The 27,732-nt window shown below is 40.6% G+C and overlaps 1 protein-coding gene across 5 annotated transcripts in view; it reads right to left on the reverse strand.

Moving 5' to 3' along the window:
• Positions 1–27,732, reverse strand: part of PCNX2 (pecanex 2) — a 316,535-nt gene that overhangs the window by 96,755 nt on the left and 192,048 nt on the right. For all 5 annotated transcript variants that reach the window (XM_081824289.1, XM_081824287.1, XM_081824288.1 and 2 more), the window contains 2 exons: positions 26,893–27,034; positions 22,657–22,834 (listed from right to left, as the gene is read on the reverse strand). In XM_081824289.1, coding sequence (XP_081680415.1) covers positions 22,657–22,834; positions 26,893–27,034 — 320 coding nt within the window. The remainder of the gene's footprint in view (positions 1–22,656; positions 22,835–26,892; positions 27,035–27,732) is intronic.

Here is a 27,732-nt window from a genome sequence, read left to right on the forward strand (position 1 = left end):
TGCAAGACTGTTGAATCACAGATCTGTACCACTGAAACAAATAATACATTATATGTTAAGAAAAAGAAAAGAAGAAGAAGATAGCAGGAGGGGAAGAATGAAGGCAGGGAAATCGGAGGGGGAGATGAACCATGAGAGATGATGGACTCTGAAAAACAAACTGAGGGTTCTAGAGGGGAGGGGGGTCAGAGAATGGGTTAGCCTGGTGATAGGTATTGGGGGGGCACGTTCTGCATGGAGCAGTGGGTGTTGTGCACAAACGATGAATCATGGAACACTACATCAAAAACTAATGATGTAATGTATGGTGATTAACATAACAATAAAAAATAAAAAAAAAGAAATATTAAAATGACTTAAAATGTTTTAGGTAAAAGGGTGATAAAAAAAAGATACCAGGTAAATTCCAATCAAAAGAAAGCTTGCTTATCTATATTAATATTAGACAAAATTGACTTTCACTAAAAAAAAAAGGAGAAAAATCAGTACATCATGATAAAAGGGAAGAGTCATGAGGAAGATAACATGATTGGAATGTATGCACTTAGCCAAATAGTTTAAAAATACCTAAAGTCAAAGTGAACAGAATTACAAGGTAAGATTACAAATTTGCAATCAGAGGGAGAGATTTTTAGGACATCCATCTCAGAAAATGATAGTTTAATTAGACAATAAATAAATAAGCATAGAAAACATTTGGCCAATATAATTCATAAGCTTTGTCTAAGAGATATATGTATTAGAATCCTGCAGTCAACTGAAAGAGAAGAATAAAATGTTGAAGCATATATACATTTATAAGAATTGATGACTTACTGAAAAGAAGTCTTAACTGGTGCTAAGAATTAATATCATGCAAACTTCTTTGCAATCACATTAGCAGTCAATAATAAAATGATGGCAAAATAATAGCAGCAACCATCACAAACTTTGCATTTAAGTGTATCCTCAACAAATACGACTCTGAATTAATTAAAAATGGTAGCATTTAGAAAATATTTAAAAATGAATAACAATAAGGGGTGCCTGGGTGGTTGAGTGTCTGACTCTTGGTTTCAGCTTAGGTCATGATCTCAGGGTCATGAGACTGAGCCCTGTGTTGGGCTCCATGCTCAGTGTGGAGTCTGCTCGAGATTCTCTCCTTCTCCCTCTGCCTCACCCTCTCTGTTTCTCTCTAAAAAAATTAATTAATTAAATGTTTTTAAAAAATGAATGACAATAAAAAGCAGTAGTACCAATCATAACAGGTGGGACTCAGCTAAAGTACTTTGTAGAGGAAAAAATATAGCCTTAAAATGTGCATCTTGGAAAAATTTCACAGTTTATATTGGGAGGCTATTTTTAATATAAAACATGAACAAGAATATCGTAAGAAAGAAAAATATAGATGTCCTTATCTATTAATATAAATGCAGAACTCCTTAATAAAGTATTTACAAAATGAATCTATAAATGTATTAAAGTAATCATGATCAAATTTGGTTCATCCCATAATGGCTTAATACTATAAGAATGTCAATATAATTCACCAAATGAAGAAAGTAAAAAAAGAAAAACCATATGATGCTCAATTTATACAGCACGGATGTGGAAAAATAAATTCAACACTCACTGAAACAAATCCCTTCCAATCTAGTAATAAAAGAGTTCTTCTTACACCTGATAAAGGATATCCATGCCATTTAACATTCAACACCATACTTAATAGCAAGATATAAAATATCATAATTATTCAGGCAAGAGGTATCAAGCGAGATGAACCTGATTAACCTACACCAGAAAAGTGAAAATATAACCATTAAGGGAGACTAAAATCTAAGGAAGGAAAAAGGAACCCAGGGCAATAATTTATAGTTTATCACCTGTGAAGTGCAGTTTAGAAAAATGAAACTGAGGAGAGAAATAGGGATGATGGCAGATGATAGTACCCAGCAGGGGTGGGCTCTTTAGGCAAATGAATGTGCAGCTAATAAAAGAAAATGCAACAAGCCCTGATGCTTTGATTAGCCGACCTTATACAGCCTGACAAATTCAGACCCCTAGGAGAACATGACAGAAAATATTAGTTAGGTCCCTATTTCACAACTGCTCATTAGTGTATCCATAAATACAAATGAAGTCGCCATTGCACAGTGAAATTTTATAATCTACCAAGAGCTGTGAATGCACAAAACAAAAAGGTCTTCTCAAGACCCCTGAGAACTAGGAATTAAATGGAACCCAGCATCTATGGGTATGTTTCTGCTTCTGGTGGCCAGCAGGAGTGTAGGCTCAGGTAGGTGGGAAGGTGCATCACTGAGGAAGGAGACAAGGAAGGACTCAAAATGAAGAAACAGGAGTGAGAGAGTTACCTTTGTTCTTTAAGTAGCCTGTTCACATTGGCCTTGGAGTGAAGTGGTAGAAACCTTGTAGTTTATGCATACATCCTGCCTGCCTTTTCCATTCCTTAATCCGTTCAATTCCTTATGTTAGCCTTCATTCAACTACTCTATGTAAGATAGATTTTCCTGCCTTTGTTATGGATTTGATTTAAGAAAAGGCAGCTTTCTGGACTGTTTTGGGGGGCTTATTCCCTCTCGAAGGTCTATTATAATCCCATGGGTGGCAAATACTGCCTTTAGGAAGAGGGTGCAAGGATCAAGTCCATAAGCCTCTATCAGGACAGAGGGTGCTTAGCATTTTAATGAGATAGGCCAATACTACTATTACATGTAGCTAAGAGGCAGCTTTTCCTCCATTGAGTTTGAATGCCCTCCTGCCCTTGCCATCCACCACGTGCCTCCAGTACATCTCATTCATGTACTTTCCTGAGATCTGATACTTGTACAAACATTTCCATAATCTAGTTCACATAGAAATAAGGTGATTCATACAGTGATGTTCCATGTAATGGAAGCTTTCTGCTTTAAGCACCTAGACTTTCAAAATGTATGTTCTTTTTAATAAAAATATAATTATACAGTCTCACTTAAAAAATACCAAGTAGTTCAGATTTACATAAAGCGTAACTGTGAAACTGTGAAACTGTCTGACAGGAAAGTTACAAGAACTATGATGATATGTTAAGGGCTCTAACAGAAAAAGGTGTACAATATGAAAGAGTAGATGGATTATTTCAGCACAGAGATGGAAACTATATAAGGAAGACTCAAACAGAAATGATGGAAATGGAAACACCATAACAGAGACATAGAATGCTTTCAGCAAGCTCATCACACTAACACAGTCAAGGGAATGACTGATGAACTTGATTATAAGTCAACAGAAATGACCTAAATTGAAACACAAAGATAAAACTGAGTGAATTCAAAAAAGAAAATATTCTTACACTAAGCACAAAAAAAAAAAAATGGATGAAAGACCTAAATGTGAGACCTGAAACCATGAAAATCCTAGGAGAGAACACAGACAGTAACTTTTTGTACATCAGCTGTAGCAATTTTTTTTCTAAAGAATTCTCTGACGCAGGGGAAATAAAAGCAAAAAATAAGCTGGGAATATATAAAAATAAAAGCCTTCTGCAAAGTGAAGGAAACAATCAACAAAACTATAAGGCAATCTATGGAATAGGAATAGAGATTTGCAAATAACATATCCAATAAAGGATTAGAATCCAAAATATATAAAGAACTTATAAAACTCAACATCCAAAAAACAAATAATACAATTAGAAAATGGGCAGAAGACATGAAGACGTTTTTCCAAAGAAGACATCCAGATGGCCAACAGACACATGAAAAGATGCTCAATATTACTCATCATCAGGGAAATGCAAATCAAAACCACAATGGGGTATCACCTCACACCTGTCAGAATGGCTAAACTCAACAACACAAGAAAAAAATAGGAATTGGCGAGGATGTGGAGAAAAAGGAACACTCATGCACTATTGGTGGGAATGCAAACTGGTGCAGCCACTGGGGAAAACAGTATGGAGATTCCTCAAAAATTAAAAATAGAACTACCTTACAATGCAGCAATCACACTATTGGGTATTTACCCAAAGAATACAAAAACACCAATTCAAAGGGATACATGCACCCCTATGTTTATAGCACATTATTTACAATAGCCAAGATATGGAAGCTGCCTGAGTGTCCACTGATTGATGAATGGTTAAAGAAGATGTGGTATGTATATATAATAGAATATTACTCAGCGATTAAAAAGAACAAAATCTTGCCATTTGCAATGGCATAGATGGAGCTAGAGAGTATAATGAAATAAGTCAGTCAGAGAAAGACAAATACCATGATTTCACTCATATGTGGAATTTAAGAAACAAAACACATGAGGAAAGGGAAAAAGAGAGACAAATCAAGAAACAGACTCTTAACGGTAGAGAACAAACAGATGGTTGCCTGATGGGAGGGGGGTAGGGGATGGGTGAAATAGGTGATGGAGATTAAGGAGTGCACTTGTCGTGATGAGCACCAGGTATTGTATGGAACTGTTGAATCACTATATCATACACTTGAAAATAATATAACACTGTATGTGAACTAACTGGAATTAAAATTAAAAATTAAAAAAAGAAAACATTACTGAGTATCTAAAAGCTGCATAACAGTAACAAAGTATCTAACATATGTATAGTTTGAACCTCAAAAAGAGAAGAGAAAGAGAACAGGAAAACAAAGAAGTATTTGAAGAAGTAATGGCCAAGAAATGTCCAAAATAATGACAGACACTAAACCATAAATTCAAGAACAGATGACATGGGATAAATACCCAAACAACAACAACAACAACAACAACAAACCCTACACAACTAGGCATGGCCTATTCAAACTGCTGAAAACAACAGACAGAGAAAATCTTGGAGGCAACAACAACTACAAAAAGACACACTACACAAAGAAAAACAACAGTAAAAATTACAGAAGACTTACATCAGAAACCATGTAAGGCAGAAGGCAATGGAGTGACATTTTTTAAGTGCTAAAAGTGCTAAATGGAACAACATTATTTTAAAGATTTTATTTATTTATTTGAGAGAGAGAGAGAATAAGTGGTACGGGGGAGGAAGAGGGACAAGCAGACTCTGCACTGAGCACAGAGCCTGACATAGGGCTTGATCTCAGGATCCCAAGATCATGACCTGAGGCTGAAATCAAGAGTCAGCCGCTTAACTGACTGGGTCACCCATGTGCCTCCAAATGGAATGACATGTTTAAGGGCAGGGGGGATGAGGTGGGGTAGGACTGTCAAAATAGAATTCTAAACCCAGTGAGACTATCTTTCAAAACTGAAAGAGAAATACTTTCTCAGACAAACAAAACTGACCCAAGTTCATGGCCTATAGACCTACACTAAAAGAACTCTTCAAAGAAGTTTAGGCACAAGAAATGCGATATAGTTCAGAAACATGGATCTACACAAAGAAACAGGGATCAGAAATGGAGTAAGTGGCAATAAAATAAAAATAAAAAATAAATGTTTTTCTTATTTTCAACTGCTCTACAAGAACACTTTTGCTCTAAAGCATAAATAGTAACACTGTATTATGTGTTTATCACATATGTAAAACCAAATGCATGACAACAGCATAAAAATGGGAAAGGGAACTGTTGAAATTCCCTCCCCTACACATGAAGTGATATAATATTTGAAGGTACATTACGATGTACATATATAATGTATGTATACATATAACATATACATTACAATGTATATATATAATATAAAAATATTATATTTTTAATATAAGAGCAATGACTTAAAAATAAGAGGCATAAGTAATAAGTCAACAGAGAAGCAAAATGGAATTAAAAAGTAGTTCAAAGTGACATCTCTCCAAGTTCTTCCTGCGACCCTTCTGCCCACTGCCTTAATTAGTTGCTCCTTCTGGGGGTCCCCACAATCTGTGGCTTATAACTTCAAATCACATACAAAGTAGCACAGCATCCTGGTGACAAGAGTGGGCTTGGGGGGCCATACAGACCCAAGTTCCTATCCCAGCCCTGCCTCTCACTAGCTGTGTGATCTTGGGCATGTTTCACTCCATGGAGCCTTAGTCTTCTCATCTGCAAAGCAGATATGGTAATGGTACCTATCAGAAATTTATTATAAAGATTAAATGAGATAACCCAGGTAAGTTTTTATGTCAGGACTCAACATGTATTAAGTGCTCAATCAACATAGGTTAGTTTATTTATGGCCCTTATGGCATTGTTTCAAAAGTACTTTAAAGGGGCACCTGGGTGACTCAGTAGGTTAAGAGTCTGCCTTCAGCTCAGGTCATGATATCGGGATCCTGGGATCCAGGCCCACATCGGGCTTCCTGCTTAGCAGGGAGTCTGCTTCTCTCTCTCCCCCTCCCCCCTGCTTGTTCTCTCTCTCTCTCTCTCAAATAAATAAATAAAATCTTTTTTTTTTTTAAAAAAAGTACTTTTTATATGTTTTTATCTCCTTTGTCCCCCACTGGAGTGTATGCTCATTGGCAGCAGGCCCTGGGTATTATTTATGGTTGTACACTTATCTTCTAGCAGATAAGCAGTATAGATAGGCACACAGTGGATGTAAGTGCGGTGTTTTCTAGAAAGTGAAATGGTGCATGAATGAAAGCTTCAGGTGTTTCCCCAACTCATCAAGTGATATAACCCATGGCTATAGTGAGCATAGGTTCAGTGGAAATGTTCTTGTTCCTTCTCGTTTACATGCCAGCCATGGATTTTCCTTATAAGAGAGCTATTTACTCTCTTTTTCCCCCCTGGAGGTTTTAAATGTACATAGCAACCATCTCAGAATCATCAATACCCTTTCTTCAGGCAGAAGCACTGTGGGTTGGTCCATCAACGTATTTCCAAAACTGATAGGTTAAGGAAAGAAAGAATGGGACAGTCTGTGACCTCGAAGTTCTTGTCCTAAATATGGATGCCCGGTAAAAGACAGGATTTGGAATCTGCAGGTTCATATATGTACATCTGTAGCACCAGGAGCCTCCAACCGGTAGAGGATGTCAAATGCCAGTGGTGAGCCTTGTAAGGGAAATGTTGCCTGATGCAACCCAATTAAGTTCTCCCTTTGGGAAGCATTTTAAGGAGGACACTCCTAACTGCTGAGTAAGGGAGGTTCTCAAAATTCTTTCAGTGAGGAAAGTCTAGAGTTGTCACCGCTCCTGAATTCCCTGAAGCTGCTCTCGTAGGTTTTGTGTGCCTTAGGGACACATTCCTTCCCCTTCCTGTGAAGATTGATCAGTAGAGGCTCCTCAGTTCTCTGGCTTAATGAAGGCACATCACCACTGCCCTGATGGGAGGGACTGCAACACTGAGCCAGTGAGCAGCCTCCTTCAGGAGAGAAGCTATAGACTTAAAAAAAAAATGGGGAGCGGGCACCTGGGTGGCTCAGTGGGTTAAGCATCTGCCTTCAGCTCAGGTCATGATCTCAGGGTCCTGGGATCGAGTCCCACATCAGGCTCCCTGCTCAGCGGGGAGGCTGCTTCTCCCTCTGCCCCTCCCCCCACTTGTTCTCCCCCCACCTCTCTCTTGCAAAAATAAATAAATAAATAATAAAATTAAAAAAATGGGAGACTGTAAATACTTCTTTAACACATTAACAGGGACATATTTAGCTATATACATCTTTGAACATTATTAAATCTATGTATTTTTTATAGTATACTATTAGGAAGCCTGAAGGAAAAAAAGGTGCAACTCACACATACCAGGCTTGAGGTCCCAAATAGGGAGGAAAAACTGATCCTTACTTCGAAGGTAGAGGTTGAGAGTCGCTGCTAGCATTCATTTCAGCCCTACATCCCTTCCCCGGAAATAAATTACCGTAACTTGCATGGCTTGAGTTAAGGGCAACTCATCCCTTTGATTTGTTGGTGGTGTACTGGGGAGTGGAAGACAAGGAAGTTGATGTGTTAGGCTCTAAATCTCAGCTGAAGGATGTCTGGGGCCGTTCGGGCACTTCCCAGCCGTGACATGACACAGTTAAGAGCTGGCCAGTTGGATGACATCAGCTCATCACCACTGGGGGAGATCTACAGCTATCGGCGGGTTGTAATTTACCCCTCAGTTTTGCAAGAGGTGCTCAGCTGACTAGAGAACTCAGAGCAACACACTCAGAGCAACACACTCAAAGCAGAGAAGCTAGTGCTGTTGGCCATGTGTTCAGCTAAACAGGATTTATAGGAAGCCAAGAAAATAAAAACATACACCATGAAAAACCCGAGGAGGGAACTCTAAGTGACCCATATGCTCAATCTAAAACCTTCCCTCCTCCCACATACTCCCTTGCTCCTGCATGGTGAATCATCATCTCTCTAGGATAATCAAATGTCTTTCAATCACCACATCCAAGCTTAGACTTCATTTTTCAAAAACCAGTTTTCCCATCTCTCAGCTCTCAACTGATTTCCATTAATAAGTGTTGAGTAATCACTCTGACCTGGCATTTTGTTAGATGTTGCAGGAAGTAGAACACAAATAAGCACACCCATGTTCCCACTATTTGAGGAGTTTCCAATTGCTTTGGGAACATGAACATCTTGGACTGTGTTCTTCATTTCTAGACACAGTGCACAGCTTGTGAAATTTTTCTCCTACACCCCATCCTGGGTGGCAACTACAAGTGAACGCGTATCTCCGAGAGCCTGGAAGGTAGGCTGTGTTTCTGAAGTGGCTTTATCAACCTGTACTCCTCTCTTTGGGTGGAATGGGAGTGGGATTGAGTTCAAATCACTTGCAGAGAGAGTGACTTCAGGTAAACTACTGAATAGCCAGTGCACACGAGCAACATTCAACAACACACACACTACTGTGTGCTTGACCCTGATCAGGAAATTGGGACATATCAGTTCACAAAACAGGCAAAGATCTTCGCCCTCATGGAATTTACATTCTCATGGGAGGGATAATAAAAGGGTAAACAAGTCAATGATAGAGCATGTTAGGAGGCGGTGAATGCTGTCGGTAGTCAGGGTGGGTCTGATTTGAGAAGGTGAAATCTGAGCACAACCCAGAAAGAGCTGGTGGAGGGAGTCCAGGGGACATGTGAGGAGGAGCATTTTTAGGCTGAAGCAATGGCCAGATCAAGGGGCCCCACATGAAAGCATGCTTGGCACTGTGGAGGAATGGTAAGGAGAGCTGGATTAACCAGGAAGAGAAGAGGAGAGGAAGTCAGAGCAGTGATGGGGACCCAGTGGTGCTGGTCAGTGGGCTAGTGTAAGAGATTTGGCTTTTGCTCTACGTGAAATGGGGAGCCATGTCAGGGTTCTGAGCAGGGACAAGATTGGTTTGTGTTTTAGAAGAAAAACTCGAGGGACTTCTAGTTTTAACTCCAAATGAAGAAAGATTAAGAGTTGTTGTTCCCACTTTTGCAAAAAGAAAAAGTGAAACAAACTGAATATTGATGACTCTTAGACCCATCAGACAACTGGTGTCCTGGGGAGAGCTGCCTCTCTGGAAGGGTCAGTGAGACCTGCTCCTCTGGGGCAGAAGCTGCTGGAGCCATGAACTGGCAGGGACACTTAAACGGTGATCCTGGCAAACTCTTAGAGGCTGAGTGTGGAGTAACACAAAATTTAGAAGCCCCTGGGCACCACAGTCTCGGGGGGGGGGGCCTCTATACTTTCATATCCCAGAAACCCCAGCAGGTTCTCATGGTGAAGAGCACAGAAAGATCTCCTCATGGGCCTGGAAAGGGGAGGAAATTAGCCACTGTGAAACATGATGGCCCTCTCCCTCCCCTGAAGGATGAAGGGCTCTGCCTGAGCCTTATCCTGGCTAGGCTCCAGCTCACTTCACCTAAAAGAGGGAAAAACAGTTAACAGAGTCAGGACTTTAAGGAAATAAAGTAAGAATACTACTACCAGCAAACGGAGTACAGTGCATGGGGAGAAAAAAGCTACACCATTCTGGAAACACTTATGAAGGTCCCAGCCCTGAGACACACGCCCAATAAGAGACTGAGATTTAACTGGAAGATAAAAGAATATCCCCCCCTGCCCTATACCTTACCAGCACACCAACAAAGATCCAGTATAGTAACACTACGTTACAGCTAGTGTTACAGACACAACTCTCTCTGAGGAGGAGTTTATAGGGAAGCCAAAAATCAAGAGGAGAACAAACAAGGACACCAGAAAAACTTGAAGCCTCTGGGACCTACAGTTATAGCAGACATTAAACACAGTCCCTCTTCTAATCGGACTAACAGAAATCCTCACACTGAAGGCCTGTTCAGTTTCTATTACCTGATACAACATGTCCTGCTTTCAAAAAAAAATTAAGGGTGTGCCAAAAGTCAAGGAGAAACAGTCTGGAGAGGCAAAGCAAGCACCAGAACCAGACTCAGATATGACACAGATGTTGGAATGACCACACAGGGAATCAAAAATAACTATGATTAATATGTCTGTAACTTTAATGGAAAAGTAGATAGCATGTAAGAACAGATGTGTAATGTAAAGGGGGAAACAGAAACTTTAAGAAAGGGTCAAAAGGAAATGTTAGAAATAAAAACACTGTAACAGCAACAAGGAATGCCTTTATTGGGCTCATCAATAGACAGGACATGGTCAGCAAAAAATCAGGGAGTTTGAAGATATGTCAAATAGAAATACCTCTAACTGAAATGGGAACAGGAAAAAAAAAAAAAAAACAACCAAAATACCCAAGAACTACAGGACAATAAGGAAAGGTGTAACATATGCATAAGTGCAATACCAGAAAAAGAAGAAAAAACAGAATATATATTTAAATAACAGCCAAAAACTTTCAAAATTAATGACAGACATTGAAACACAAACCCAGAAAACTGAGAGCGCCAAGCAAGACTGAACACACACACACACACACACACACACACACACAAACACACTCCTAGGCATGTCATATTCAGGCTTCAGAAAGCCAAAAAAGAGAAAAATCTTGAAACTCAGAAGGAAAAAACATCTTGCCTATAGAAGAACAAAGAAATTGGAGTAGATTTCTCATTAGAAATTATGCAAGCATGGAGAAAGTGAACTATATATTATTAAAGTGTTGATAGAAAAAATCCTGCCAACCTGGAACTCTACAACCTACAAAATTATTCTCCAAAATTGAAGGGAAAAAAATAAAGATTTTGTAGATGAAAACTGAGGAAATCCATTACCAGCTGACCTTCCCTGCAAGAAATGTTAAAATTTCTTCATACTGAGGAAAATGATACAGGTCAGAAACTTAAACCTATATAAAGTAAGAGCATCAGAAAAGAATAAGTGAAGGTAAAAGAAAATATTTTATTATTTTTATTTTCAATTGATACAAACTATAACTTTGTTTAAGGAAATAATAGGAATAATGTATTGGGTGATTTTAAAATATGGATAAAGAAATGAATAACTTCAATGTCAGAAGGAACAGGAGGGAGAAATTGAAAATATTCTGATAAAAGGTACCTGGGTTAGAAAGTGAAGCAATACAGTGCCATTTGATGATGGATTTAGAGTAGCTTAAAATGTACATTGTAGGCTTACACTTCAGAAAACAGGAAGAACACATCTTGCTCCTGTTAAATACAACTGAAAATGTTGGAAATGGTTTATTACATAAACCTAGGAAGACTCTGGAAGTTGAAGAGAAAAGGGGAAACCAGCTAAAGACCCTGTGATCTGGGGAAAGAAATGGTAGTGAGTCCACTGGATTTTTCTTTTGACCACGAATTTTGCAGATTTAGAGCTAAGCAAGCCAGCAACTCAGAAATGGCAAGAGGCATAGACCTAAAAAATCAAAAATAAAAATAAAAATAAAGTCTGCTCTCTCTATTCAAATGACCAGAAAAGGGGCAGCCTAGAAGGACAGAAGAATTTAATAAATAAGCTCTCTACTCGAGCCAAACACCACAGCAGATCTAAAAAACACACTATTAGTAGAATTAAAAGACAAGCCCAGAAAGCATATAACTAATAAAGGACTTGTATCCACAATATGCAAAGAACTCTTACAGTTAGCAATAAGAAAATAAACCAATTTAAAAATGGGCAAAAAAATCTGGACACTTCAATAAAGAAGATATACAGTCAGTAAATAAGTATATGACAATACCAACATCATTTGTCTTTAGGGAAATGAAAATTAAAATGAGATAGCACTGTAAATATCTACTAGAATTGCTAAAATCCAAAAAACTGACAGCCTAAATTGTTGAGGTGAAGAACAGGAACTCTCATTCATTGTGGCAACAATGCAGAACAGTAGGGAGCACTTGGAAGATAATTTGGCGGTGTTTTATGAAGCTAAACTTACTTTTATACAATTTAGCAATCATGTATTTATCTAACCTAATTGAAAGTGATGTCTACACAAGACCTGAAGACAAATGTTCATAGCAGCTTTATTCATAATCACCAAAAACTAGAAACGACCAAGATTTCTTTCAATCAGTGAATGGATAAACATCCATACAACGGAATACTATTCAGCAATAAAAAAAGGAATGAGCTATCAAGCCAGAGCCATGCAAAGACACAGAAAAAATCACTAATGTATATTGCTAAGCAGAAGAAGCCCATCCAAAAAGGTATATGATTCCAATTACATGACATGCTGGAACAGGCAAAATGAAAGCAGTGGTAAATAAATACATCACTGGTCTCCAGGGTTTGGGGGAGGGGAGGAAGGACTGAGTAGATGAAGCACAGGGGATTTTTTAGGGGAATCAAACTGTTTTGTAAGATACGCTAATAATGTATGCATGACACTATATATTTGTTAAATTCCATAGAAATTTATAATGTGAGAAAATGCAATGTATGCAAAATTGTTTTAAAAATGACCTAGGAGATTGGGGGATCCCCAAGTGGAATGCAATGTAGTTGTCATATAAATATATGAAACAACCTCACTATGGGAGGTGGAGGAAGAAGGTGCTGACTCAAGTAACTCTGAAAATGATTGGAATCTGTAAGACTAAAAGCAAAAAGGAACAGCACTGCACATGAGCACTGTGCTCTAGTTGACAAGGTTGTTTCCCATGGGGTCCAGGTTAACCATTAGGAAACTACTATACAAGCACACTAGAAGTGAACGGTTAAGTAAATGGATGACAGATGGTAGAAGCCAGGTTCCTCACTGATGGAGTGGGAAGTAACAGTAAGCAAGGGGAATTGGCTAGAATGATCCCTGTGGTCATGGATTCGACTTGGAGATATCAGTATGAACTCCTGTTTAGCTTAATGTAGATACAGGGGGTTACATACAGAATTATCTCTAGATATGTGTGTATACATGAGTATACACACATATATTTCCTTGCTCTGTTGGCTGAGAGTGCCTGGAATCAATGACACTCAAGTATCAAGAATGCACCTTGAGCCCAGATTTTGGTTTCTAAGTACCATTCCCTAATGAAAGGAAGCAGGACTCCCTTGGAGAAATGGCAAATTTTAGGACTGGAGCAGGAAATATGCAAGACACACCTAGAACATCTTACAGGAGGTAAGAAAGTGCTAATACACACACACACACACACAATGGGGTTATGTCAAAGGGACACAAAAGTCAACTGAAGGAGCCCCAAATAATCAAAATAGCAACAAGATGAGTAAAATAATATTGTATTATTACCCAAAGTATGAAACAAATATCTATGAGCCCATACTGATATAAAAACTAAGTAGATAGATGATAAATAGGCAAATCTCTCATGAAGAAAAGTCAAATAATTTTCAAAATAAATCAAATAACTTATTATTGCTTCCATTCCCATCAAGGAAGTAGAGTATAACTCCCTACTCCTTAAATGTGGACTACACATAGTGATTATTCCTCCTAAGAATACAATCTAGAAAGATTCACAAGAGGATAACTTTAGAGTGGAAAAACCTCAGCCAGGTGATGAAAGTCAACATCAAGTTATGCTGCTAGCATAAATCCTTGACATATGTGATGAGAACGGCACTGTACCCTTGTCTTCCTCCTTCCCCAAACCTATCACTCCAGTCTTATCAACAGAAAAGCATCACACAGACTCTAACAGAGAGATATCTTACAATATACCTGACCAAGACTCCTCAAAACTGTTAACTTCAAAAACAAAACAACAGAACGATCACTGCCAAGAGGAGCCTAAGGAGACAAGGCAACTAAATGCAGTATGGTATTCTGGGTGGAACTGAAAAAGGACATTATAGAAAAACTAAGGAAATTTGATTAAGGATGGACTTTAGTTGATAACAACAGATCAACTTTGGTTCCTTAATTGGGACAAACGTAGTATACTAATACAAAATGTGAGTAATAGGGAAACAGAGTATGGGGTATATGGGAACTCTGTACTATCTTTACATCTTCTCCATGAATCTAAAATTATTCTGAAATAAGTTTATATAAAACAAACTCCTCTGGCCCCTCCATTGAGAACAGGTTGGAGGGGTGGTGGTGGAGGCAGGTAGGCCTGTTGGAAGGATGAGGAGGTTGACACCAAAGTGGCAGCAGCAGGTGGTGAAAACTGAAAAATACTGGGTGTATTTTCAAAGGCTGATCTCTGAGTGAGTAAGAAGCGCAGAAAGCAATTGGAATTTTAGAGTGCTTGAGGAGGAAACTTAACTCTTCTCTGTTTGTAGCTAATTCGTTTCCCCCACCAAGCTAAACTCTACAAGGGCATTTCCCCTGAAGCACCTCCATTTCTTAGGCAGCATACCTAGTAGACACTAAATAATTATTGCTGAATCAAATTCTCCATGCCGTGTGATGAAATCCTGCATGCTCCCTTCCTTCAGTTTGGGCACAGCACCTCCCAGAACACTGATAACATACAAGCAAATATAACTCTCCCCTACTTATCTTACCAAAGGACACTTTCTTTTAAAAATCCACCTAATTGGGGTGCCTGGGTGGCAAAGTGGGTTAAGCATCCAACTCTTGGTTTTGCCTCAGGTCATGATCTCAGGGTCATGAGATCAAGCCCCGTGTTGGGCTCTGCACTGGGCATGGAGCGTATTTAAGATGGTCTCTCTCCCTCTTCCTCTGCCCCTTCCCCCAACATGCATGTGCACGTGCTTGCTCTCTTTCTCTCTCAAATAAGTAAATAAATAAATAAAATCCACCTAAATAACTTTCAGATTGATTGATATTTATATTTGCACTGTAAAACTTGTTGATGAGTCCCACAACCCAGCAAACACTGAAGGCCAGTAAGATTTTCTTTTAGGCCAGTAAGATATTTTTAAATTCTTTTTTACACTCCTGATCAATCCCACCATTTGAGTTGAATGCTTAGCAAGAGATGTTATGCTGGTTGCCCAAACTGCCTGCATCAGTTTTACCTGTTGGTATAATGGTTTTTTACTCAATTAAATATTGTATAAGCTGATGCAATATGAGTACAAACAATATGAGTACAAATGGAAGAGGGGTGTTTCTATCACAGCAAAGTTGAATGCTGATGACTTGAGGAAGACATCTCTAAAACTGTGGTGGACTTAGGTATGAATGAGAAGAGATTTGGGAACAAAGAAAATATGAACTGCTCTCAGACTGTTGCACAGGTAACTTTCACTTCTCACTTCAAGTAGAATTTTAAAAATCAGAAAACGGGAACGGAACACCCTAGAAAGCACATAATGGGCATGGTTCATGGAATAAGACCAAATAGTCCTCATTCTGTAGATTCCTACTTAAAGAAAAGGCTTTAAAAGGCTGCTAATAAGAGTTCAGGTATAAGTTTTATGCTATTATAAAATTACAAGGTAGGCATGTAGGTATCATTTATTATCATTTCCTGCTTAAGGTTTTCAGTTAGCCAACCAACCACCCGCCAGATTCAGTTGAATTTAAAGGTTCTACTGGACTGTGATCCTTCTGCCCACTCATTCCCATTCTTTTTCTCTCTCACCATTTCCTCTTCATCTATACTTTGAAGTGATAACCAGGATGCTAGTAGGTGATCCAGATAGATTTCCTATAGAAAGTTGCAGAGGATTTGAAAGTTTTATCACAGCAGACTTCATTTCCTTGAAGACAGGACATTGTAGGGCATAAAGAATGCTCCAGGCCTTATGGGTTGATGTTATTATGGGAGTTAGTCTTGTCTAGTAGAGAGGAAACTGTGAGATGACCTTGCTGAAGTTTCCAGAGTTCTGAAAAAGATGAGTAAACCTGAAAATCCCATTTCCTACTTGCTTACCATTATGCTGTATGCTTGTTTCAAGAGTCACTTCTCATACCTATTTCCTAAATGCTGCTCATCCCTTGGGGCACCTGGGTGGCTCAGTCGGTTAAGCATCTGCCTTTGGCTCAGGTCATGATCCCAGGGTCCTGGGATCGAGCCCCGTATCGGGCTCCCTGCTCTTCGGGGAGCCTGCTTCTCCCTCTCCCTCTGCCTGCCGCTCCCCCTGCCTGTGCTCTCTCTCTGGCAAATAAATAAATAAAATCTTTATAAATAAATAAATAAATAAATAAATCCTGGTCATTCTTGTTGGAAGGAATGTAAATCTTTTCGAAGGATTCTCTGTTGAGACTCTTTCATGTAGATGCTATCCACCCAGCAATTCCCATCATGAGAATCTATGTTTCTGAGACACTAACACCAGGATGTTAGTTTTGATCATTGCATGGCGGGATGCAGTAGCATCAGACACTTCTTGTCTAGCCTCTTTCTTCCCTCCCTGACTCTCAGACTAAGTCTGGTTAGCACTCAAGGAGGGGCAAGAAGTCTAGGCTTCACTGACTCGGGGACACACATACCTCTGGCCATTGTTCTTGGTTCATGAGTGAACACATGACACCAAAGTTGTCAATGAGACTCGCCCCCAGAACATTGGCTGAAGTTATGAAGAAAGATGCTTTCTCTTTTTTCTGGGATTATTGGGGTGTGAGAATGCTGTAAATCTAGAACTGCTAGTGACCATGATTACACCCATGTGGATAGAGCCGATCTCAGGATGAAGCCAACAGAGGAGAGAAGGATAGCCAGCATGTGGATGCGAATGGGAAATAAGAACAGAATTTCAGTGCCATCAATTAAGCCTCTGGATCACCCAATCAGTTATGTGAACTATTAAAATCCCTTTTTTCATTAAGCCAATTTCATGTGAGTTTCTGGAGTTCATGAACATAGAAGTCCCAACTACCACAGAAAAAAAATCTGTAAACAAACTTAATGTTTATCAGTAGGGGAAGAGCTAATCAAATTATGATATGCACTATGGAATACTATGCAGGCATCAAAAGGAGGAGGCCACATTAGATGTACAGTGATGGAAGTTCTCTGAGATATATTTTTAAGCAACAAAGCGAAGTAAAAAATGTGTAAAGAATGATCCTATTGAAATTTGTGTGTGTGTGTGTGTGTGTGAATTTGTAGGAAGACAGAATAGAAGGAATTATTCTGAAATGCTTACCATGGTTATCATTAGAGAGAGGAGGGGTTAAGAAGTGAGGAATGTGTATAAGATAGACATTCTTTGTATATTTCCATGATTTTTCTAATTTTATCATAATGAGCATATATTTATGCATTACTTACTCAAAATTAAAATATTTAAATAGTAATAAATCCCGTTCTCAAGGTCATCACTTTTGGTCCTCATTGCTTCTCATTCCACAACCGAGCAACCAACATTCTTTCCCCCCAGTCGTCTTTCCCCCCTTGTTAGTGGCAGCACTAGTTACTAGAAGAGTGATCTGAGAGCTCCCAGCCGCTGCTCGTCCTCCCACAGTCCACTTCCCCGGCGTCCCAACGGTCACCAAATTGATCAGCTCCACCTCCCGGACTCCCCCGGGATTGTTCCCTCCTCTGTCTCACTTCTGCCACTGCAGTTCAAGCTCTCATTATGAGTCGCCTGAATGAGCACGCTCCTCTCCTACCCAATTTCCAAGACTCCAACTCCCACAAAGAGATGTTTCTAAAATGCGTTTCTGAGCCTCTTACTCCTCACTTAACCTTCAGCCAACGAAGGAATGAAGTCCAAACCCTGACACACGGTCTGCTCAGCCCTTTTCGGTCTGACTTAGACACCCGCCACTTCATCCCTCCCCGCTCTCCCCACCATGTGTTCATGCTTGCCAAGGGACTTGCGGTTCCCGGGACATGCCCAACTCTCTTGCTTCTGTGACGGCACATGCAGTTCACCTGGCACAGATCACTTTTCCCTGCTTTCCTTGCCTGACCCACTCCCTCCCTCTTCAAAGCTCCAGGGAATAAGCATCATTGCTTCCAATTCTCCTGGGTGGGACTGGGTACTGTTTTTACATGCCCTCTTGAAATCCTTTCCCACGGTCACCTTCCTTATCACACTTTATTATTTATTTATTTATTTATGAGAGAGAGAGAGAGAGAGGCAGAGTGAAAGGTGGGGAGGGGCAAAGGGAGAGGGAGAAGCAGACTCCCTGATGAGCAGGGACCCCACGTAGGACTTGATCCCAGGACCCTGAGATCATGACCTGAGCCGAAGGCAGATGCTTAACTGAGTCACCCAGGCGCCCCATTTATCACACTTTATTGTAATTATCTCCTTATCTTTGTGCCTTCTTTCTAGAGTCCCCAAGTGTGGGAGGCATTGTCACCAAGGAAAGTCTCGGAGAAGAATCCTGGGCTACCATTTTATAACTGTGAGATCTTTGGGCAATTAACTTACATTCTGTTCCTCTGTTTTCTCATCTGTACCCTGAAGAGCATCCAACTGCAAAGCTGCGGTGAGGATTAAGCATGTCAATTATGTGTAAATCTCACGGAAAGCACCAAATAAGGATGCACTATCATTCGGATCATTAGTAATCTTTGGGTCTAATAACAACGTCTGGAGCTTAAGGGATGCAAAGTAAATGAACAATTACTCTGTTGAACAAACTATTTTGAACAAGTGCCTCTGTAAAAGGGTGTATTCCCAGACAAGAGGTTCAGTTTTAATGCCACACATCTTGGCTCCGTTGTGATTATTCATACAACTTTGTAGAAAAACAGCTTCACCCATTACTGTTCATTTGCTAGATGGTGAGAGAGCTAGCCCCCGGGTTGCACCAATGTTCTGTACGATTTCATACTTAACGCATTTTGGAAAGCCTGGCAGAATCATCCTCTGGCAGGATTTTTTTCAAGTCCTGCTTCTACAACTAAACATTCCTAAAAATGTCCAGGCAGGATGGTTTCTAGGAACTTTTTTGAGACCGGTGGGAGAGCACGAAAGCAGTCTTGTCGTCTTTGTTCCTGTCACAACCAAATGTCTGCACCTGGAGCATGTCCCATCCCCACACCCCACCCCCCTCCACCCCCCGCCCCAGGACCTAGACACACCGGAAATGTGAAAAATTAATTACAGTAGTTAATTCCTGAAAGAGAAGGCTGACTGATGGGGCAGAACAGAAAGAAGGAAGGGACTGAGAATGGCCTGACTTGTCAAAGGGTGTGTGCCCTGAATGTCAGGCAGCTCAGGATGGGATATGCAGGGGAGGGGAGGGGGAGCCTTCTTCCCCTCTGGCCACTCCCCCCGAGCCCAGGATGCCATCACTGTGAATGTCTCACCCTCCATGTCGATGCATGGGTGGTGCTAATTCTTTCCCATTGGGCTCTGTCCCTGTAACTCATTATGTCCCATTTTCCACTAGGTCTGGCAGGCTGCAGAGAAGAGCCAACATCCACCTTCCGGACCTCGGGGGACTCAGGAGTTCAGGCAAACAGAGAGTACCATGCAGCAGGACCCTCTGGAAGCCACCTACTTCATTCTGTGGGCCTTGGTGCTGTGATCTCACTCTGGAGATCATCCCTCTAACCCGGTCTCCCCTTTCTTTCTACCCATAATGCCTGAAGCATTAGGGGCCGCTGACTTATAACAATAATGAGTCCCATATTCATGCAGCTCCTCTCTTACAAGGAAACTGGATGCCCTTTCTGTGTCTCTTCATTAATCTTGCAGCCGTCCTGCGGGGTGGGCTGTCCAGTTAACAGTGACTCTCAGTTTGGCAGAATGGGAGCAGGACTGGGGAAAGGGGGCAGAGATGTCTGCACTGATCGGACGGGAGGACACATCATCAGTGGACTTTGATGAGCCTACAGAACAAATAAAATTTCATACAGTGCAATGAATAACCCTGGGGAGCACTATGGCCAGTAAGAACAATATAAGGGATTTCTAGGAAACATATTAATAGAGATAATTTTTTAAAAGATATATTTAAATGACAAGAAAGGACAGGAAGCATCAGCTGGGATTTGCAGGCAGAATATTTACAGGAAACATTAACTGTGGTTCCGCTCATCGCCTCCACCATCTTACGTCATTAATTTCCATTGGCTCTTTTTTTTCCAGGAAGATCTGAAATGCTTTCTCTTTAACTACATATTTTCATTCTGTTTCTCATTCCAGAAAACGCACTGTTCCCAGCTCTCTCAAGATCAAGAGTGAGCAGGCATCAGAAGGAGTTAGGGATGTGTCAAGACCAACTCACTAGATCGTACACTGATGTTTCTCGCTTTTGTTCTTATCCCCAACCTAAAAGCAAACTATTCAAATTATATGTGCTAATTCTCCCTCAATTAGAGAGAACAGGAATGTGGCTACTATAGCTGTGTCCGAAATTATTAGTGTTTGAACTGGTATTTCAAAAAGATTACGGCAAGTGAAAGTCAAATGCCAGCAACGAATAAGTTTGTCCGGGTTTAGGTTTCAGACTGTGTCCCACCCTCCTCATCACGCAGAGGATGGCACCAGGTGTCAGCGGGGGAAGGCCGCCCGTGTTCCGGAAAATGAAAATCATTCCTCCTGCTGCAAATGTACAATCCCTTAGAAACCATGCCCTTAAGACTCTTACAGCGAGACCCTCCCTCCTCTCTGCCACGCTTCTGAACACTGGGGGCCTCTCACTCTACAGGACAACACTTAGATGGAGTTCAGTGTGGAAAACCAGCCACACTCCTTCCCATACTAAACAATGTGTAACTTCTGTTTTGATACTAACAATGGCCCTACAAATTCTGCCTGGAATTTGGGAAGTGCATTCTATTTAAAGACTTCTTTTAGAGTTGTAGTAATTACTCCTCTCAACACCCAGGTGAGATTGCTACCCTTCTTTTTCTTTTTTTTTTTTAAGATTTTATTTATTTATTTGACAGAGAGAGAGAGAGCATGCGCTCAAGCAAGGGGAACAGCAAGCAAAGGGAGAGAGAGAAGCAGGCTCCCCACTGAGCAGGGAGCCCGATGCGGGACTCGATCCCAGGACCCTGGGATCATGACCTGAGCCGAAGGCAGACACTTAACCGACTGAGCCACCCAGGCGCCCCCTTGTTTTTCAATTTTATCAGAAACTGAGGTTCAGAAAGGTATATAAATATCACCATGTCAAAATATAAATAATGCCAAAGTCAGTAATTCAACATATCCGAACCCATTTGGCATCTGTTAATAAGCTCTTACCCCTGTGAGTGATAAAATTATTTATAATAACTTCATAAATGCTTTAAAGATCATAGGATATAGTTTTACATTTATTATGTGAAATAAAGGGAATTCATATATAATGAAGGAAAATAGAATATGAAGCCTGTTATTTGAACCATCAGATAACTGGGATAAATTTATCAAGACCAAACAGAACTCAGACAAAGAGAGAAGAAATGGTTGTGGGAAAAGGACCAAGGTGAGGGTTCTCGAATACAATGTATGCGTCAGAAGTAATAGCATGGAGCAAGTGACAAATGGAGGGACTCAGGCAACTGAAAATTCAGTGTTCAGCCAGAGTTACAAGAAGAAATGTGCATGTCTGATAGGATGACGGTAATTACTCATGTGACATTGTTAGGACAATGTGAGAGTTCTGAGATTTTGTGACCTAAAACAAGCAGAGAGAAAGGTAGAAGGAAGGAAGAAGTGATAAAGAGAAAAATTAACAGAACTGATTCAAAAAGAGATAAAAAAAAAATGAAGTTCAGGAAAAAAGATCTTAAAATTTTAAGAAGTATTGACCAAAAGCGGGAAGGATTTGGTTGAGTCAAGCTCAGAATGGAAACCTGCAGTTGCCATATTAATGGGGTATGAGGAAGCCAGATGTGAAATGAGTCAGTGTGTCAGGGTTCATTTGCCAAGAGTCGTTCCAAATCCTTTCTCATTTCTGTTTACAAACCTTGGCTTTGTGAGATGCTCAGAATACACTTGGCCAGGGATCCAGAGGATTTTATCCCCCCCCACTACCATGTTAGACATTATTTCCATCCCCATAAATTTGCCTGAATTGTAATTAGGATTTCTCATTGTTGGTGTATCAATTACAACAGATGAACTCTGGACCTGATAAAAACCAAGAGAATGAAAATACTCCCAGGGACCGGGCTCTCGGGCACTGGGTCAAAATTTCACCTCAAATGCTAGCCAATTTAAAACAAAAAAATCAGTCTGGTCGCTAATCTTTAATTCAGAGCATTTTGAGGTCTAGGGAAGTTTTATAATGAGATTGTTAACAGAGACGAAGATCATAAAGTTTCAAAATTTCAAGCAACACTAATGGCTAACTCATTTTAATTAGTGATTTTTGGCAAATAACATGGCATTTTCATATTCCACGGGGAAATATTCCTAAAATGGAAGCAGGAGTATGACACGCATATGTAATTCAATTTAATTTCGTTCCATAATTTTTTTTTAAAAAAAGAAAACGTTTACAATTCTTAAAACCTGTGACGAGAAGCCCACCCTTTAAATTTTAAAATGAAGAAAACAGAGAATTAACTTGCCTTGCTAAATAAAATGGACACCATGAAGAAATCCAGTAAAAAACTCTCTGAAATATCTTTGTAGTCAAAATGGAAAAAGATCACAGTGAAGCCCAAGTGAATAAACTGGTGAGCTGGGTTACAGAAAGAGGTCCGCAGCAGCTTCATGCCGGCCACAATCATCAGGAAAATGTCCCAGCTGTTGAAAAGGAGAGAAAGGGCTCAGTCAAAGACTGCCTGCAAACTATCAGGTGAGTTACAATAGCTACCGTTTCGTGAGCATTTACTGTGCACGGTGCGCTTTACAGGCATGAAAAGCCACGACTGCAGTGGGGCGCTAGGGAGGGGGCTCTGTCATTATCCACATTTGTCAAAGGAACAAACCCAGTCTCAGAGTTTGGGTCCCCTGTCTAAGGTCTCACAGGGTGGAGCGAGGATTGAAATTCAGTCTCCGGGGACTCTGGAGCACAGACCCTTTTCACAAGAGGCAGCTCCTTCCTGCCCCATGATTTTCACAGTCCCCTGTCCTTCAGCAAGGACACAGGGCTCTCTTGCATGTTGTCCCTCTTAGCATCTGCTCAGTATAGGCTTTTTTATTATAAAAGAATCCTACAGAAGCAGTGATGTCATAATAGTTAATATTAAATTCTGAAAAGAAGAAAAAAAAAGCAGTATCTTAATAAAGCCATTTTTGCCTTTACTGTTAATTTCCAGTATTTTTCAGCATATTTATTACCCCCAGTGAACATAAGCTCTCTGAACTCCCTTTTTTTTCTGCTGAAAATGATCTCATCGACTTTTTTTCCCCATGGCATTGGCCTTTTTAGTGAAGGAACTCATCAAAGGAGTCTGGTAAAGAGATACTAGGGCTTTGCTTTGAGGCCTGGACTCCTGGATGCTCTTGTCTAGGGAGTCAGGTTATTAATCCGTGTAGAGAGCGTGTGTTATGTGCACAATTCCAGCAGATGCTGAGGCCAACAGTGAACACTCTACCTACCTTGAGCTTGGAAGGTTAATAACAGCTCAGAAGTGCCTGACAGAGCAACCAGCTCCTTTCTGAGGGGAGGTTTTGCACTTTAGGCAGATTCCTGCCCGCCCCCCATAAAATGCTACTTGGGAACTCAAAAGAAAGACAGAAATGGGAATGCTTTCTGGAGAATGGTGGCCCTTAAAAAAAGAGAGAGATATTCTTTTTCTGGCTAAATACAGAAACCTGGAGCTATGCCTCAATTTCCCTAAGCCTAGAAGGATCCTAGGCTCTGGACCTTTACTAGCATTACTATCATCTTGTCCCAGGATGAAGACGTTCAAAAAGTGCTTTTAAAGCCTTTGCACCTATCAGGTGCAAAATTGACATTTTTATTGTCAAAAAGATCTGGTGTTGGCAATTCCATCTGCCTCCATGTGATATTCCATATGACTTCAAACCTAGGGCTGCAATTGTGCTCTCTCTGCCACAGGATGTGCCCAGTGAGATTTGCTCAAGGCTCTTCTGAGAAAAACTAGCCCTTGATTACATGCAGATTTGGGCTGAGTGGGAATGTTTTCCTATAACTTTGACATAAAGCCTTTAGGGTTCCTGCAGCGAGGTTGAGGACTGCTCCATAACCCATCTTTCTTTTCCAGTGGGCAGCTAATGAACCTGACGAAAATACAATATAAAAATATGACTTTGGGTCCAGTTGCCTTTGACGACAGCCCAGAGTACAAGAATCCCTGTGGGAGGGGCGCCTGGGTGGCTCAGTCAGCTAAAGGTCTGCCTTCAACTCAGGTCATGATCTCAGGGTCCTGGGATTGAGCCCCGTGTCAGGCTCCCTGCTCAGTGGGAAATCTGCTTCTCTCTCTCCCTCTGCCCCTTACCCCTCTGCTTGTGCATGTCTCTCTCTCTCTCTCAAATAAATAAAAAAGAATCCGGATGGGATACCAAAAGAATCTTGAGGAAAAAAAAGAATCTGGATGGGATACCAAAGCCCAATGACAAGGCATCTCAAGATAAGGGGTATTTTGGTATTTTAGGGGAGACTGGTGATTTTTCTAGGTTATTCAGACCAAATCTAGATTGAGGGTAAACTCTAACTCTCTATGACTATGGTTCAAATGAAGAGCATTCATTTTATGTTTATTAATGATGACTGGTTAAGACTATGGAAGGTCTTAAGGACTGATGTTTATAGCCTTTGTAACATTGCAATAGTAATGGTTACAGTTAAAATCGTTCATAGATGATTGTAGGCTCAGCCGAAGGTTTAATAAAGGCTTATGTATCAACCAGTGAACATGGCCTCGGACAGCTGCAAAGCACCCACTTCGATCAGGCTGGGAAATATAAATACCTAACAAGACATCATGATTCACTCACTCGCCCATTTACCAGCCCCCACTCGCTCATCCATCCACCCAGCCTTCTACCCTTTACTAGTGAGTTGGTATTAAAAGTTGAATAAGAAACAGTGCCTGTTATTGAAGACTTCACTACCTATCTGGTACAGTGGTTCTCAATGCAACCAGGGTGGGGGCGAGGCTTCTGAACTGGAAACAGGTTTCTAGGTGATACTGACATACAGCCTCCTGCTGTCCTGCTTGGGAACAGCTGGTCTAGTGGGGTACTTGAAATTATTTTCTAAGCCTTCAGATGGATGCCTCAAGAATACAAAGCAATCGGCAGTTTGGGGCTCTAAGAAGAATAATCCTGCTGGTATCATCTGGGATTTGAGAATATTTGTAGGTACAGAGCGAAGGTGATATTTTCTGACTTAAGTGTCTGGAAAAAAAATTACAGGGAGATAGAGAGTATTATTACTCAAAACTGGACTCCCTCCAAACTGTTTATTTGACTCTGCCTGATTCCCAGCGCTTGCGTCTGTCCTTTGCCAATAGCCAGAACTGGTGGGTCTCAACCTGCAGGCTTAGATTGAGGTCTGAGTCCTGATGTTGGAAAGCGACAACTTTAAATCCTTTAGTTCATTACCCTGAGGGCAGCACTGGTGTCTTCTTTGCCACTTTGGTGCTGATTGCGAGCCCTCGTTCTAGAAACTGAGGCTCGGCTTTGTTCCGGGAGGTCACTGGGGTCAGCCAACATTGTGCATACTGGAGACACCTGCCACTAGGAAAAGCACTTGATGTTTTGGATGGGGAGGCATCTCCTGGATTGGGTCCCACCCACACTGTGCAGGAGGGCTACATTCCCATCGTCTTTTTCTTTATCCAGTGAGACTGATTTTCATCCCTGGATCTGAAGTCTAGGATTTTAAATACCAAATATGACTTGCCTTGGTCTAACAGAAGTAGGTCTGAACTGCAAAGAAGGCAGAATCTGATAAAGACAAGAAGGTTATACAATCATTTCATTTAGTGTCTGCTCTGTGTGACTATGAATCTACTCAAAGTCCAACAGAGTATTCAAATGCCTTTTATCTCAGCTTGCTCAATCTTTGGCAAATATTAATTAATTTGTCCTCATCACACCCTGAAAGGAGGAGCAGGTTTGAATTATTATGCTTGGGATTATGCATGAGGGTTGACTTGGGTGCATGATGTTTAAGTAACGTGACTTAATAAGCAAATCTGAAAAAGGATCTCTTTTGCATTCTCGTACTCAAACTTATTTGACCAGCAACTTCAACCTTTTGTTGGAACAACAAATCCACCAATTATAGAGTAGGATTTCCATTTGCAAATTCAGAGTTAATTTTAATATATGAAAGCAGTAACTCAACTGAGCACCGTTAATACTTTGCAAAAACATGGGGGCATCTTGATGGCATGACGTCTCTGTGCTCCATTTTTTTTAATAGGAGGCTTCTCCGGATAAATGCAGAGAGATCAGTGACAGTGATTAATCTCCCCCTCCCTCAAGCACAAAATGATGGAGTATTCGCTAAATGAAATGACACGAGGCTGTTCATAAAGCTCTGAGCATGATGGTAAGAACTCCAGGAGCCCCCGGCATCATACTGTGCTTCCGTCATCTTATTAAAGCTCACTGACTAAGCTTTTGCAGGAGGATTTTCAGACTGACTGTCATTTATTCACAACATCACTTCAACCACATCTAGCTTCCTTTTCAGCTTGGTCACTCTACAGTAACCATCAAGCTCTAGTGAGTTTGAGTAAAAGACCACCGCGGCCTCCTTGCACGTGGCCAGTAAATCAGTAGATGCACGTTGGCTTCTGCTGCAGCCTGTTTAGAGAAAATTCACTGGATTTTGAAATCATTGTGATCGAAATCATGATGAGAATAAACCATTATCCACTTACTGGGTACCAAGTCTCCGGTAATTGCTGATTGAAAATGCATCAATAGTGACGGCATTCAAAATTATTGCCGGATACAAGATATATTTTTCAAAATACTGAAGCCAAACATAGAGTCTTTCAAACCACATTAAATGGGCGACATCTGAAAGAAACACAAAAACCACTTAGAACAGCCACTGATCAAGTTATTTTTCTTTAAGTGCATGTAATAAGAAGTAATATCCCCCCTTTAGTTCAAAAGCTGCGGATTCAGACTCCAGATACTAGATATGATCTACCAATTTCTTTCCAGGCAGCAACTCTTTGCTTTGTTTCTACATAGATCATAAATAATAATATACAGTAATACAGGCCAGTATCCCCATTTTTCAAGTCAAGTGATTTTTCCATATATAATCATTACTGGGACCAATGAAATAAGTTGTCATATAACATCAAGGCATCTCAGAGTAAGCAAGGGTAGACAGTGAAGGATGAAGGATTGAAAAAACAATCCAGGGGCCCATCTCCTCTTAAGCTGGGGATATTTCCAAGGCTGGGCTCTCTTCTCCCGTTTTATAGTCTTTAAATCTACAATCAGATCCCCAGGCAATAGATACAAATAAGAGAAAGCTGATCCCTAGGCCCCGTCAGGATGAATGTGTGACATTCTTGTGAACCCTGGTGACAGAGGGAGCACCACAGGGAATGAAGCCTATTCCCCATGAGGGCTAAGGTTTTGAGGTTTGTGTTCAGATTCTACCAACCACTGGTGTGTGTGATGGTGAACTGTTAACCTGATCTTCCTGAGCCTCTTTTGTGCGCCCCGCCCATCCTGAGTCTGCTACTGGGGAAGTGACT

The sequence above is a fragment of the Leptonychotes weddellii genome, chromosome 6, assembly GCF_054177405.1.
Source record: "Leptonychotes weddellii isolate Sample4059 chromosome 6, ASM5417740v2, whole genome shotgun sequence".
In the NCBI taxonomy this organism is placed as follows: Eukaryota; Metazoa; Chordata; class Mammalia; order Carnivora; family Phocidae; genus Leptonychotes; species Leptonychotes weddellii.